Source organism: Vulpes vulpes, chromosome 7 (genome assembly GCF_048418805.1).
Source record: "Vulpes vulpes isolate BD-2025 chromosome 7, VulVul3, whole genome shotgun sequence".
Lineage (NCBI taxonomy): Eukaryota > Metazoa > Chordata > Mammalia > Carnivora > Canidae > Vulpes > Vulpes vulpes.
In genome coordinates, this window is record NC_132786.1 from 77,140,800 (window position 1) to 77,154,731 (window position 13,932).

The 13,932-nt window shown below is 36.9% G+C and overlaps 1 protein-coding gene across 3 annotated transcripts in view; it reads right to left on the reverse strand.

The window, feature by feature from the left end:
- The window catches only part of ASB15 (ankyrin repeat and SOCS box containing 15), a 60,751-nt gene that overhangs the window by 15,711 nt on the left and 31,108 nt on the right, over nucleotides 1-13,932 (reverse strand). Inside the window, exons 3-8 of one of the 3 annotated variants that reach the window (XM_072764137.1) lie at nucleotides 11,470-11,542; nucleotides 5,368-5,476; nucleotides 3,659-3,711; nucleotides 3,442-3,573; nucleotides 2,533-2,703; nucleotides 1,836-1,994 (exon numbers count right to left, since the gene is read on the reverse strand). In XM_072764137.1, coding sequence (XP_072620238.1) covers nucleotides 1,836-1,994; nucleotides 2,533-2,703; nucleotides 3,442-3,573; nucleotides 3,659-3,711; nucleotides 5,368-5,474 — 622 coding nt within the window. In that variant the 5' untranslated portion in view covers nucleotides 5,475-5,476; nucleotides 11,470-11,542. Of the gene's footprint in view, nucleotides 1-1,835; nucleotides 1,995-2,532; nucleotides 2,704-3,441; nucleotides 3,574-3,658; nucleotides 3,712-5,367; nucleotides 5,505-11,469; nucleotides 11,543-13,932 lie in introns of all 3 variants that reach the window. The other 2 variants (XM_072764138.1, XM_072764139.1) reach the window with 2 other exon arrangements.

The window sequence follows — 13,932 nt, forward strand, 5'->3', positions numbered from 1 at the left end:
CAGGATAATCCTGTGACTAACCAACTGGAGAAAGGTGACACCACCTTTAGAGGGTGGACAGAGGGGAGTCTGAGTGCAAGACACCCTTTATAAGTGTCAGATGATCACAAATTAGATATTTAGCACTCAGCAAGTAACTGTTTGATAACTGTAATACATCAAAGGACTACAAATAAGGACCAGATGGCTGATGGGGAAGAAAAGCCCTGGAGGGATCCAAAGTGATATTTGTTTGGTCCTTTAAGGGTTTTCTATAATAAAGACAAAGATGATGGCATTGGGCTAAAAAAATTAATGACATCACACAGAAAAATCAGAAGAATGGCATATTTTTATCTCTCCTTTTATAAGTTAATGGATAGCAAATTTCAGAGTAGCCTATAGAACCAAAAAGAAAATTAGGAAAGTGCCATGGATGATCCATTTTCCTACAGAACCTAAAAATACTTGACCTGGGCTCCACAAAGAGAAGATAATCCAAGAAAATCCCCATTCCCCAGTTATGTGGATGATGGACACATAAACAAACCCCTTCAGAAAATTTCCTTCATGAGACTTTTTTCTTTTCCTGATATTACTGTGTAGCTTTTAAAAAATATTATTTCCAGATATTAATTCTGTTTTGACTCTGATAACTCAGTGACCAACTTCCTTTCCCACACTTCAGATATTGCTAGAGAAACCAACATATGCAACTCCAAAATGCACATAGGTTTTATACTATATATGTTGGCAAATCGAACTCCAATAAAAAATATACAAAAAAAGAAATGCACGTAAATGCCTAATGCTTTGTTGTAAGCATTAGGCATTAAAGAAAAACAGAAGCAAATAAATCAAAAATAAATCAAATGAGTGATAAATCCTGACTTAGTTGTCCCTAACTTAGTGAATTGAGAATAGCAAGTAGAGAATAATTCTACATTTGCAAAATGAGATGGTATACAAACTCTGGAAAAGTGTATATGTGTTTGTTTTTTGCAGAAATCAAACATCTATAAATATCTACCGAATTATCTATAGAAACAACTACACATACCTGGATGTCATTGCAAATACCCCATGGTATTTGCCTTTAAAAATAATACAGATCACATTAATAGTGGTGATGCAACCATAGATGAATATTCCATTTTGTATGTATAGAACCTGCTCAGGATAAGAGTTCTGGTTTACTTATAATAAACACAATGTTATTGTGACAAATTTCACTACTCTACATCCATAAATGACAGGAAATGTCATCTCTAGTCCTTTGTAGTTAATATCACCTTACTCTTACAAGCAGACTTGCCAATTTTTATTGGTCAACAAAAATAGTAGGATACACAGACTGAGAAGGAACTGATAAACTTTACCCTTAGGTTTACCATCATTCCTTGTATCATAGTTGTAAACCCCATTGTAGGTGCCCAGTGCTGAATCTTTGTGGTCGGAATTTCCTGGCACCTCATTGTTCTGATGTGAACCTGGTATCTCTGTTTTGAACTTCCTTTCTCTCTCTTTCTTCTGGCTACATACCACACATGCGACTCTACCTTCAATCAGAACCTACCTAGAGAATATTCCTTCAGAACAGGTACTTCTGGCCTCACAAAGCTCCAAGGTTGGATCTCTCCTATTTAGCTGGTGCTGAAGGATCTTTCACATTTGACCTCTTTGTAGGATTAAAAACCCAAAATTATAAGGCAGATGAGCTAGGTGTTAGGGGAGGAGCTCAGGGAATAGAAGGAGATGAGGTCACATAACTTTATGCATAGTGGTTTCCAATAAATACTTATTAAATATTTCTTTGTCTCAAACTATAAAATTTCTAGAAAAAAAAGGGCATTTACCAATCAGAAGGGGTGTCTCTCCTTTGTCATTTTTGGTGTTTGGCCACACTCCCTTTTCTAGTAAAGTTCTTACATTTTCCACCAGACCAGCTTTGACTGCCAAAGTCAAGGGTGTTTCTCCATCAGAGGTCTTGAACTCCCAGAGTGTCTGGTAGGATGCTGAAATGTAAAAATATTGTATAAAGTTAAAAATCTTTACTTAAAGGATATCACAGAGATCAGAATAATCCAATATTATGTATTCTAGATTGAACAAAGTCAATTGATGAAAAGGAAAGGTTAAAAGACATGATTCAAGTTTATCAAATGATGGTTAGTATAAAAAGATAGGCATGAACTTGACAGAAAAGTAAACTCTATGTTTCAAGGTGATTTTTTTAAATGGATTACAAGCTCTTATTTTTTGATAAATTGTAACAACTCCTCAATCCTTTGTAGCGTTATTTAAATTGCACCTGAAATTGGTTTGTGTCAAATGAAATCTGTGAGTGTGGGAATAGGAACATATTTGAATACTGTCAGAATATGTTAGAAAATACCATACTTAACATCATCTTCTGTATCTGTTTGTCTGATTATTTAGTTATCTATTTTTTGCTGGCTGGCTGGATAGTAAATTATCAAGTAGCTATGACTGTCTCCTGGAGTGTAGAATGACGGAGTAACATTGAAGTTTATTGAAAGATAGCACACTCACAAGATGTTTTAAAAGTTGCCAAGATTGGGACACCTGGGTGACTCAGTGGTTGAGCATCTACCTTCAGCTCAGGGTGTGATCCTGGTGTCCCAGAATTGAGTCCCACATCGGGCTCCCTGCATGGAGCCTGCTTCTCCCTCTGCCTCTGTCTCTGCCTCTCTCTCTGGGAATCTCATGAATAAATAAATGAAAATATTTTTTTAGAAAGTTGCCAAGATATGACAAATATTGTGCTAGAACATCAGGATTATAAACATTATTAGTAATACTTAACCCTGGGTCAATTTACCACGATATTTACTAATGTTTGCATTATGAAAAAATTAATGTAACACAAGCACAAAATATTGCAAATGTACTTATTACATGATAATAATCTGCTGGAAACTGTTAAGAGATAATTCAAGATGAAAAATTAAAAGCTGGCTCCCAAAAGCAAAACAGCTTTGTATTCAAATCAATCAATTCATAATATGTATAAACTTTTATTATTTTTAGGTTGTAACCACCTCTTTGAGCCATCTTCAGCCACATTCTTAGAAGGATGCAAATGGTGAACTCTGAACCCCACAAAATGTGCTATTTTTTTTAGAGGGAGAGTATGGGTGTGGGGGTGAGGGAGAGGCAGAATCTTAAGCAGGCCTCATGCCCAGTGTGGGGCCCCACGTGGGGCTCAATCTCACAATGAGATCATGACCTGAGCCAAAATCAAGAGTCGGACACTTAACTGATCAAGGCACCCCATAAAATGTGCTGATTTTTATACTCTGAGTATAAAACATGGATATTTTCTTTCCCATATTCCAAATAATCTTTTACTCTTTTTCTTTTCACTTGTGTTTGTTGGGAACACTCATAACTTCTACATTTTTGTGTCGGTTTGGTCAAAGGGATTTTATGTTCTCTTACCGTCCAGAACAATTTCAAGTATTTGTTGAATGGGTTGAACAACAGCTTCGTGCAGCGGAAACCATCCTTTTTCATCAGCTTCATCCAATGCATATTTATATTTCACATATTCCTGGAGCTCAAGAATGTGACCTAAATTAAATGCACGGTAACATATGTCTGTCTCAGCAAAGTGAACTCTCCAACCTGTCCTGTTATAGGAAATACACCCATTTACCTTGTTTTATGGCTTCTACAAGTTTTCTGTTTTGATCACTTAGTGGTGCAAATCTACCAGAGAAAGAAAAATAAGCCATATTTATCCCAGTGGTGAACTTTAAACACTTAAGTTATACTGAGTTTTTGTACATGATTTTAATAATCAAGATCTACAAGAAGTGCACATAACTGATTCTATCTACTTTAAAAATGCAAATGTTTAAGAATCAGATACAGAGTATATTTATGATACAATAGACCTAGGCACGTTAGTACGGATGACGGAATACAAGATTATCATGCTATCACTGAAATTAGTTCTAAGCAATGGAAGCAGAGTAAACAATTGTAATCAGAGTCAGAAGAGCTGGGCTCAGATTTCATGATTTTGTGATCCTGGGGAGGCCAGTTAGTCTCTCCAGGTAGTGGTTTTTTCATCTCTAAAATGATGAGATTAAATAGATCTCTAAGGATTCTTCCAATTTTAAAAACTATACTCAGTAAGGTTTGTTGCCTTGAAGTTAATAACTGCTAATTCATAGTTTTTTAATTGGGAGCTTCTGATCCACACTGCCTGTTAGAGTCTTTAATCAACTGATTTACAAGAAAATAGGCTGAGCATTTACTAAACAAACTTCTAGTCATCGACCCAACAGGCTGTGATTTCAACCCTCATGGCAATTCTCTGGTGTGTGTGTTTATTCAAAAGAAACAAGGTATTTCTTAACAAATCAATTAAACTCTATTAAGTAGAAACATCTGTTGGCATTATAGGGTTGTGAAAGCCTTCTTGGGAGCTCTGTTGGAGATAAGGGAAAAATTAAAGAGACCCAATGTAAAGGTACTATGTCCATTTTTAAGAATAAATAAACATTTATTATTTATTTTTTATTTATTAAAAGCAATAATTTTATAGCCCTATTCAAAAGCACTACGAAATTTCAGAATACAAGATTCTAAATACTATAACAGAATGCAAACTAAGGTTTATCTTTGTCAGAAGTATAATGTATGTTGTTTAAGGTAGAAATCTACCTTTTCAGTTTCATACTCTATAACTCCTGCTAACATGAAGTATTAATTTTGTGCTTAATTTACTAACATCTGTCATTTGGATAGTAGGTAATTAAAGAGATGGTGGTTTACATAATGCTGGTTTTCAATAAAAGCCCTCAACTCTTTCTCATTCTTTGGGGCTAAACTTAGGGGCAACCCCATGTTATTTTTCACAGTTTGATGATCTAAAAATGAAGTACAAAAAAAAAATAAAAAATAAAAATAAAAATGAAGTACATTACTTATAACGGTTGTCTGAGTCAGTAGCAGAATGGGCTCTAAAATGTTCAGAACAGACTTCTGTATACCTATCTATATTTTAGTTGTATAAATTGTACTTGCAAATTTGTTCAAATGACTTCTTGTCCTTTTTATTCTATATTAATTTTTAAAAATAGGCAATCCTATGCAACCAAATTCAACCATTTAGGTTGAATTTCCTATTTAGAATTTCCTATTTAGGTTATTCACATCTTCCACAGAAGGTGGGGATTTGTGGAAGGTCATATTGCCAAAACCTATACACAGTGGCCATGGTAAAGCTATTGATTCTCTGCCAGAAAAGATGAATAATCATTTTCCTAGAGGAAGAGTCAGGAAGTGTCTTTCATTTGATCTGACAACAAAATGAATGCCATAAAGAAATTTTGTTGAGGACAATTTGAATGTTACCTTTCAGAATAAAATACAGACTTGCTGGCTTCAATGGATTCTTGAATACTGAGCTGAATATCATAACTTGTAAGATGGTCGTCATCGGGGTCATCATTAGTATCCATGACTGGGTATAATTTTGAAAGAGGCAGTTTCTTATTATCAGCAAACAACATAGAACAGTACATACAGTTAATGTGAAAAATGCAAAATGAAGGACTAAAATGCATTCATCTTTCCCCATTGAACAAATATAAATGCAGTTAACATGTTCATCAGTATTATATATGAAGCCCAACCTAACTTTTGAAACCTTTAATTACTTGCCCTTTGCACGTCTGCATTTTCTAATTTGGGACTTTTTTTTTTTCATTTAATAACTGTAGTTAGGCTTGTAAGAACTCATTTTCCCATGCTTCTGACTTACACTAATCTCAGCCTACCAGTTGTCTGAAGATACTGCTCTACATAGCACATTAGAAGTTTAAAACTCAAACCAAGAAGAAGTAAGACAGAGATAGGAATAGAGAACAGTAAGCCTTTCACATTCTTAACTTTTAATGCTGTGTCTGCTTATTTACTAATTTATTCCTTTCCTCACATCAGTAATGCTTTTAACTGGCTGCCTTGAACTGCAGTTATTCTGTCTTTGTGTCCAACTTCCTCTAACAGACTCTATGCTCTTTGAGGTAAGGGCTTTACATTACTCATCTCTGTGCCTCTTAGGACCCTAGAAGGAGCTTGGCCCAGAGAAGCTTCTTAATGAATTAAACAAAACAGAGAAGACATGAAGGAAACTTTGAGTAGAAGGAAATGAGAACTGGGGCACCTGGGCAGCTCAGTTGGTTAAGGATCCAACTCAATCTCAGCTCAGTTCTTAATCTCAGGGTCATGAGTTCTTGGGACCATGAGTTCAGGCCCCACATTGGGCTCCATGCTCAAAGTGGAGCCTATTTAGGGGGGGAAAAAAAAGGAACTGATCTTTCAAGCACTTTCAAGTTATTCCTCCTGAGTAACTACTGTCTAGTCTCACATATGGAATGAACAAGTTTCAAAATTCCAGAACTTTAAAATAAACAGGAAAGGGTTAATCTGATAAAACCAGCTATAAGTTCTTAGAGAACTTTCTTATTGACTGGCTCTGTTCAGTGTGATAGACCACATGATTCTCTGGGTACTCCAGGAAATCCACTTCTATGGACTTGTGCTACCTGCATTCCTGGCCATGGAAAGATCCTTTCTGACACCTTGGCAAAAGTGCATCCTTATTGCAGTTAGGGATGCTGGAACTACTACTACAGGGGTAGATGTGGTAAAGACTGACTTTATTAAGAGAGGCTTAGTTGTGGGAACTGCCAGCAGGTAGATAAACCTGGCAAACAATAAGCAGAATAAAAATGAATTTGTGCTTTTGAAGAAGCACAAAAAACCAGAGTCTTGTGGGCTGATTTACATAATACTAGTGGCTCTCTCTAATGCACTCACTTGTTTCAACTAAGTCAGAGCCACCACAAGAGGTTATACAGGATGTGTACTATACAAGTGTTCCTGGCCAAGGAAATTCAGCCAAATCTACCCAGTCACATTGTACAATCTGGCAGAGTGCTATGCATGCCTCCAAGGAAGCAGTATCTTCTCATTTGCACCAAAGTACTATGGCCCATGAAATTCCTGAACTGAGTTGAGCATTTTTCAACAAAAGGAAGTTAAACAACAACAACAACAAAGGCTAAATATTTAGTGTTTTGGATAATAAATGAGGAGAGCTATCTTTTAGCAGCTAGTTTTCCAGTCTTTTCCCAAAGTGGAAGGGTCTTAGGATTTGGTTACCCTCCCTCAGAAAAGATAAGAATATCGTGGTAGTGATGTTCCTGATGCTTCTTGACTTGAACCTTCATATGGCTATTGTTTGGTCCCCATGTTTTGTTTTCTGGCTGGTCTAGCAGTCTCAGAGCATCATTTGAACAACTGAAATAAGAACCATCAACTCCATCCTCAGACCAGAGACCAACCCTCCAAGAGAGTCTCCATTCCTCTCCCTGCATAGCTCTGTCCATTACAAGCCACTTCCCTGAAGATAAACACAAAAATGTAAAATATTTCTCATTGGCTTATGTATTCCAAATATCAAATTAAAGGAGTGTCTGTCTTTACTATTGGATCAACTACTCTCTCTTACTTCGGAAGGAAATTTAGTAAGTGTAGAAGTCAAAATAATTCTATGACTAGGTTTAATGATCAGTATGAAATTATTTTTGATTGGTGGTACTTTATGAGCCAAAATGTATGATCTATTTGAAATTTTACATGGTAGTGTGTCTTTCCAAGGAGAAAAAACAAAAGCAGTTTTCCATGGGCAATTTTCAAAACTCAGCTGATATATGCTTTACCAACTTTCGTTGTTCAAATTTAGCTAAGCTCAAACTTTAAGGACAGTTCTACACATGCTGCTAGCTGGCGTACCTGACCTGGGAACACACTGCACATGAACTCGATGGCATCATTTTGATTGTATTTTCATTGCTCTGCACCAGGGCCTACTATTATCGTGGAACATAAAAGAGAGAATAGTGGTAATGTTGGAAGACTGCCCATGAGAGTAGCAGCATCCCCTAAGCACATTGCCTCATACCATGATATCTCAGTCTACTCAAGACGCCAACATGTGCCCTCAGGGTCTTATTCACAAAATAGATTCAAGTAGTATTTTATATTTTATTAATTATTCATTGGTTCATTGTCTATCTCCTCTCCCTAGGACGTAACCCAATAAGACCAGAAAATTAGTCTGTATCTAGAGAAGTACCATCTTAAGGCCCGTAGTCTCTAAATGTGTGTTGAATTAATGAGTGAATGAATGAATTAGTTAAGAACCCACTAACATAAGCTAGGCCCTGCTTTATTCATACAACTGACCATGGTACTCAGGTATGGATATTTCTTCCAACAAAACAAATCTGATGGCCCACTCTGTGCTTGGCTTCATTTTTCTCACTTCTGTGCTTTCACATTTTATTCTTCCTCATGCACAAGTCCCTCCAGCAGTTCCACACTCATGGCCCATACTACCTCAGGCCTGGTTCACAATGTCCCTCCTGTGGAAGCCTTGCTGAAATGTTCCAGTTCCCCTCTGGCCTTCCTTATCTGTAAGCATCTCCTCCCACATGATATTTTTCTAATATCTGGATTTATACTCCTTTTGTATTTGGCTGGCAAATTCTTCACATATTTGTGTTTTGTGTTTGTACTTGGATTATTAGTTTTCTGGGGGAAGGAAGTACCTTACTTTCTTTTTATTTTCTATCTTTTCTCTCTACTTCTAATCCTAGTCAACTAGGAGCAAATGGGTGTTCTCAGTGCAAAAAAGTTGTTGACTCATTACTAGCAGGTGAGCACTGGGTCCTTCAGACAGCACAATTAGATCATGAAGTTCAACCTGTGGTATTGCCTGCTGCCTTTCTCACTGGTATCACTGTGGTGATAGGGGGATTGCATGGCTCTGGGATTAGTAATGGAATCCAGAGCCTTTAACCTATTTAAATCATCAGCCCAGTTCTAACCCTGCTTGAAATTTGGACTTCCAGTACCATAGACTCCTTAGAGAACTGAGTTGATCTGTGGAAAGTTTTGTTGTTGTTGTTGGTTTAAAAATGTCATTTTAACTTCCATCCAGAACAAAATTATCTAAGGCTTTTAACTGTTTTGTATCCCTAACAACTGCTGGGTAGAAATAGTTAGGAAACTCTTAGCACATGGTACAACCCCTACCTAACACAAGCTGTCTCCAACCTTTTACTGAAAGCTTGGGACAAAATGAAGATCTGTGTACATGTGCACTGAAGTGTCAGGCAGACAGTCAGAGAACATCACTGGAATGAACCCAGAGATGTTGAGATGCAAGAAGAGCAAGAGGAGAGTTATTTATCTGTATCTCAAATTTAAAATGACCAGGACTCAATACCCACTGAAGGCTGGCAGTAATCTATTGGCCACCTTTATGTAAAATTGTTTAGATAAAGCACCAACCAGGAATTTGAGGAAAGGCCAAATAATATTTTGACCTCCTTTAAGACCTCTTCACAGGGACTCCACTTCTCAGTCTAGAGAAAGTACCTGACCCTTTCTAACTAATGGTTTGCCAGTCTTATTCTGGAGATGCCCACTAGTGAGATTTATTTATTACTGATAAGTAGCTGCTTGCCAAATACCTAGAACAATTATATTGGACAATTAACATTTTCATTTAAAGCATGGGTTAATCATTAAGAGATGAAAGGATAAAGAATGGAGAGATGAATGGATACGTATAATGGAATATTATATAGCCACAAGAGGATGAGATCTTGCCATTTGCCACAACACAGATGGACCTAGAGAGTTTATGCTAAAGGAAATCTGTCAGACTGAGAACAATAAACACCATGATTTCATTCATATGTGGAGTTGAGAAAAATGAATAAACAAAAAGCAGGATCAGGCCTATAAATATAGAGAACAAATTGATGGTCACCAAAGGGGGATGATAAAAATGGGTGAAGTGGAGAAGGAGGTACAGGCTTCTGGTTAGGGATGAATAAGTCATTGGAGTAAAGGCACAGCATAAGGAAGATAGTGATATTGTAATAGTGCTGTGTGGTGGCAATGGTAGCTACACTCACAGGGAGCATAGCATAACATAGGGAATTGCTGAAACACTGTGCTGTACCCCTGAAACTGATGTAACACTGTGTGCCAACTATACTCAAATAAAAAATATTTAAATGTAAAATAGAAATAAAATGCTGGTTAACCTTCCTTAAGGTCAAGAACACATTCGGTGAAAGCACTGGATTCTTTCTCCAGAGAGATGCATACCTACTGGAAATTCTGCATAAAATTTTGGAGAATTCATGGGTCCTGGGAAGCCCTGTCACATATCCCAGTAAAAACCCACCAAATTAATGATTTCCAAGTGCTAAATGTATTATTCATGTATCAGTAATTATTAGTTTACTTCATAGGCGGGCTGAGTAAAATCCTAAATTTAGATAGTGGGAAAAGGGTAAGTGATGGTCATGTAAGCTTTAGAATATCTTCAGTACTAAAAAACCCTCAGTGATTATAAACCCACTTTGTTTACATTGCCTTGCTTTAAACTACCCAATTCTACTTTGTCAGTATTACAGATTCACTGTGTGTAAGTGGAAACTGACCCACTCAATGTCTCAGAGCTATTGAGTCTGGAGAGAGCACAGGTAACTTCATTTTTAAGGTCTTTCTGAAGCAGCAGGAAAACAACCCACAGTCTGTTGCCCTTTAAAGAAAACACTTTGATCTTGCTCTTAACAGCCAGCTCTAAATGACAATAACTTCCAAAAATAAAAAATAGCTTACAGGGACACATAAATCTTTATATTTGGCTCCCTGCAATAAGGCTTTGTGTTGCTGGGGGTGGTCTGCGGTGTCCTAGGCTTGTCTTCATTCTGTACTTTTTTTCTTGGAATCTAAACATTACTGTCTTTAAAAAAAGGATCCGTATACCAGTTGGTGCCTGACTGAAGTGGTCAGGAGGTTGGGATGATGTTGCAAGGGATGATGCAGGAGTGAACACGAGTACATGACACCTCTCTGCAGCATCAGACTCTCTAAACTACCTCCAGTCCATGTTCCATGTTAACCCTGTACTGTTAATAAGTTTGTGGGTCCTAAGCAGGGCTGGCTGTAGCAGTTTCCAGAGTGTACAATCACTTCCATGTGAGGAAGGCCTTTGTGTCCACAATTATCACATTGCCCCCGGCACCTGTCACCCGAGTGTCATTCAGTTGCATCAGTGAAAGATTCTGTTCTTTAGTGTTTATTGTTCCATCTTCCAGTGTCCCTTTTAAAATACCAGCAGCACTATACTGGTCCCCAGTGTAGGACTAGGATCTTTTGAAATAGTTACTGAAGATGGCATGGGGTGGAGAAGATGGCAGCGTGTCTAAGACAGAGTCTAGTGGGAGGTAATAAGGGGGAATAAGTAAAGGAACATATAGTAAAATTGAAATTTCTTCACAGTTTTACACACAACTCAAATCCAAACCCAGAGGCTCTGCTGTGTGGAATGGGTGACCCTCATACCCTGAGGCAGTTTTTTCTTACCCTCAAACTGCTACAGTTTTTGAGTGATGTGTTCATCTACTGGAGGTCCCAGAGAAAATCATCAGCATCTGTCCTATCAGAGGAATAGCAATAGTGAAACAGGAGTTTCATGTGTTGGTTTTGCTAAGAAAATACAGTTATTAAATCCAAAACAGCATTCATTTTCACTTTCCTGCATTTTGACCACTTAATATTTGTAATCTTAACTATATATTAAAATCAATATAAATAAAACTTCGTTATAACTTTGGTATTTACTCGGTGGCTGTGCACTTTTGCTCTTTCAGAATCCTGTGAAACAAAGTGTCTAATCAGATCAGTGGCTTCATTGGACTGATTTTAGCAAAATCAACCAGTCAACTAAGAGATTTCAGAGAGAGCTAAAATTCTGTCAGAATTGGGGTCCAGTCCATAGACACAGGTAACTTTTATCTATAAGTAGTGTTACAGCAACTCCCTCCTCATGGTGTAATTTTATACAAGACAGGGAGACCTAGACCATTTCTTCCTTCCTCAGTAGCACAACTCACTCTGCTGATAAATTGAACACAGACACACACACACACACGCTTAGTTCAAAAAATGAATGTTACTTTTATGTTGCCTCAAAGAGATACAACTTGACATTTTAGAAAACATACAGAGAGGCAAAATATACTATTGCCTGAATAAATGAGTGATTGAATAATCAAATATATACTACTCATAAAACTAGCAAATTAATATACTCACCCTGCGTTTTTTGTGTCCTATGTTTTTACAAGTTCATTTCCGGCTTTGGAGCTACATTAACTGAGACTTAGTTTCTAGGTAAATATACTGCTGATAAGACTTGTCATATTAGTTTTGCTTATCTCTAGTTTCATATTGCAAAATTAGATATTTTTACTCTCTACTATTGGTTTCTATGTTAAATTCAGTTACAACAGAGATATGGGAAGATGTGTACTAGTTTGTGCAAATGATGCACAGAACAGGAAGGAACTCTAGATTCACAAATAGGTGGATCTCTAGAGGAATATAAACATAGAATAGAAAAGAACAGAGCAAGCATGGCCCATGAAAAAGTAACTTATTAATGGATGTGCCCTTATAACAAGCTTGAGTGATAATATGATTTTTTAAAAGCCCTACCCTTTATCATTCTAAATCTGGGGATCTATCTTACAGAAATTATCAGAGATGTGGACAAAAAATTGCATGTGAAAAGGTTCCTCTCAGTCATATTTAACTCCCAAGACATTAGAAATAATAAAATATCCAACAAGAGGAAATTTGTGTGAGACATTATTGTATACCTAAGTAATGGAAAACTATACATCAACTAAAATTCATATCCTTGAAGAATATTTATTGCCATGGATAAAGTGTCATCTATGAGAATGATGTTCATTTAATCAGATATGATCAGCCACTTGGAAGGAACTAAAATTGACTTTATGAAGCCAAAGCTTACGAAGCCTTCCAGAAAACTGGCCTGGCAGCTGGCTCACAAGCTGAACCTTACAGGTGGTGAAATAGGCCACTTCTTGACAGGGACCTTGGTGACTTTGAGAAGAGAGAAATTTGCACAAATTTATAGGTAAGCAGGTGAAAACTTATGGAGAGAGTTTCTTGGCTTGTGGAAAAACAGAAATCTGGAAGACTGATCCATCTACTTGAATCACCCAAAAGTAAAAGCTTTGTTACCTGAGTTATTCTATCAGTCTGCATGAGACCAAAAGCTCATTTCCCATTAATTAGTGAATGGCAGCTTCTGAGGAAGGTGAGGCCAGTTATAGACCAAAAAAAAAAAAAAAAAAAAAAAAGGCCACATTTATTTACATAACTGAGTTATAGGGTGAGTAAAAAATGTTTCGACTGCATTAATTAGCTACAATAACTCTAAAAATGAAATGATGTATCTAGACATTAATAAAAGCGTTATGTACTATATATGTATATGAACACACCACTGTAGTATGTCTATACTATTTATATGGCATATGTATATACTACTATATGTACGTGTTTATTTGACACGACAGAAGTTTCTGTCTGAGGCTCAAATCAAATCTTTTCCCATTCAAAACTCAAGCAATAATGAGCCACTGAATTTCTTCATATTTTCTTTTGAAATCACACACAGGCTATTGATTTCTCTCTGGGGGAGACAGTTGGGTGTTACAGTTGAAATTTTGTTCAAATCCTGCCCTCTGGATTAGCTGCCTCATTAACTCTGTTTGATGTGAGTACTCAGCAAACATTACCTGTAATTTTTCTGTAGTTGAACTCCTCTGGAATGAGGAACTAGAATTCTAGGGGTTATGTGGCAGTTTTAGCTCTATCCCTTACCCTTGACCAGGTACTCTGACATACTCATTATTTCCTTCTTCCTTTTCTCTAGAAGCACCAGACTTCGGAGTTGACCATTTGGTTACTCCACCTGTAAATTCCATTTACAACATGTCCAACAAATAATTA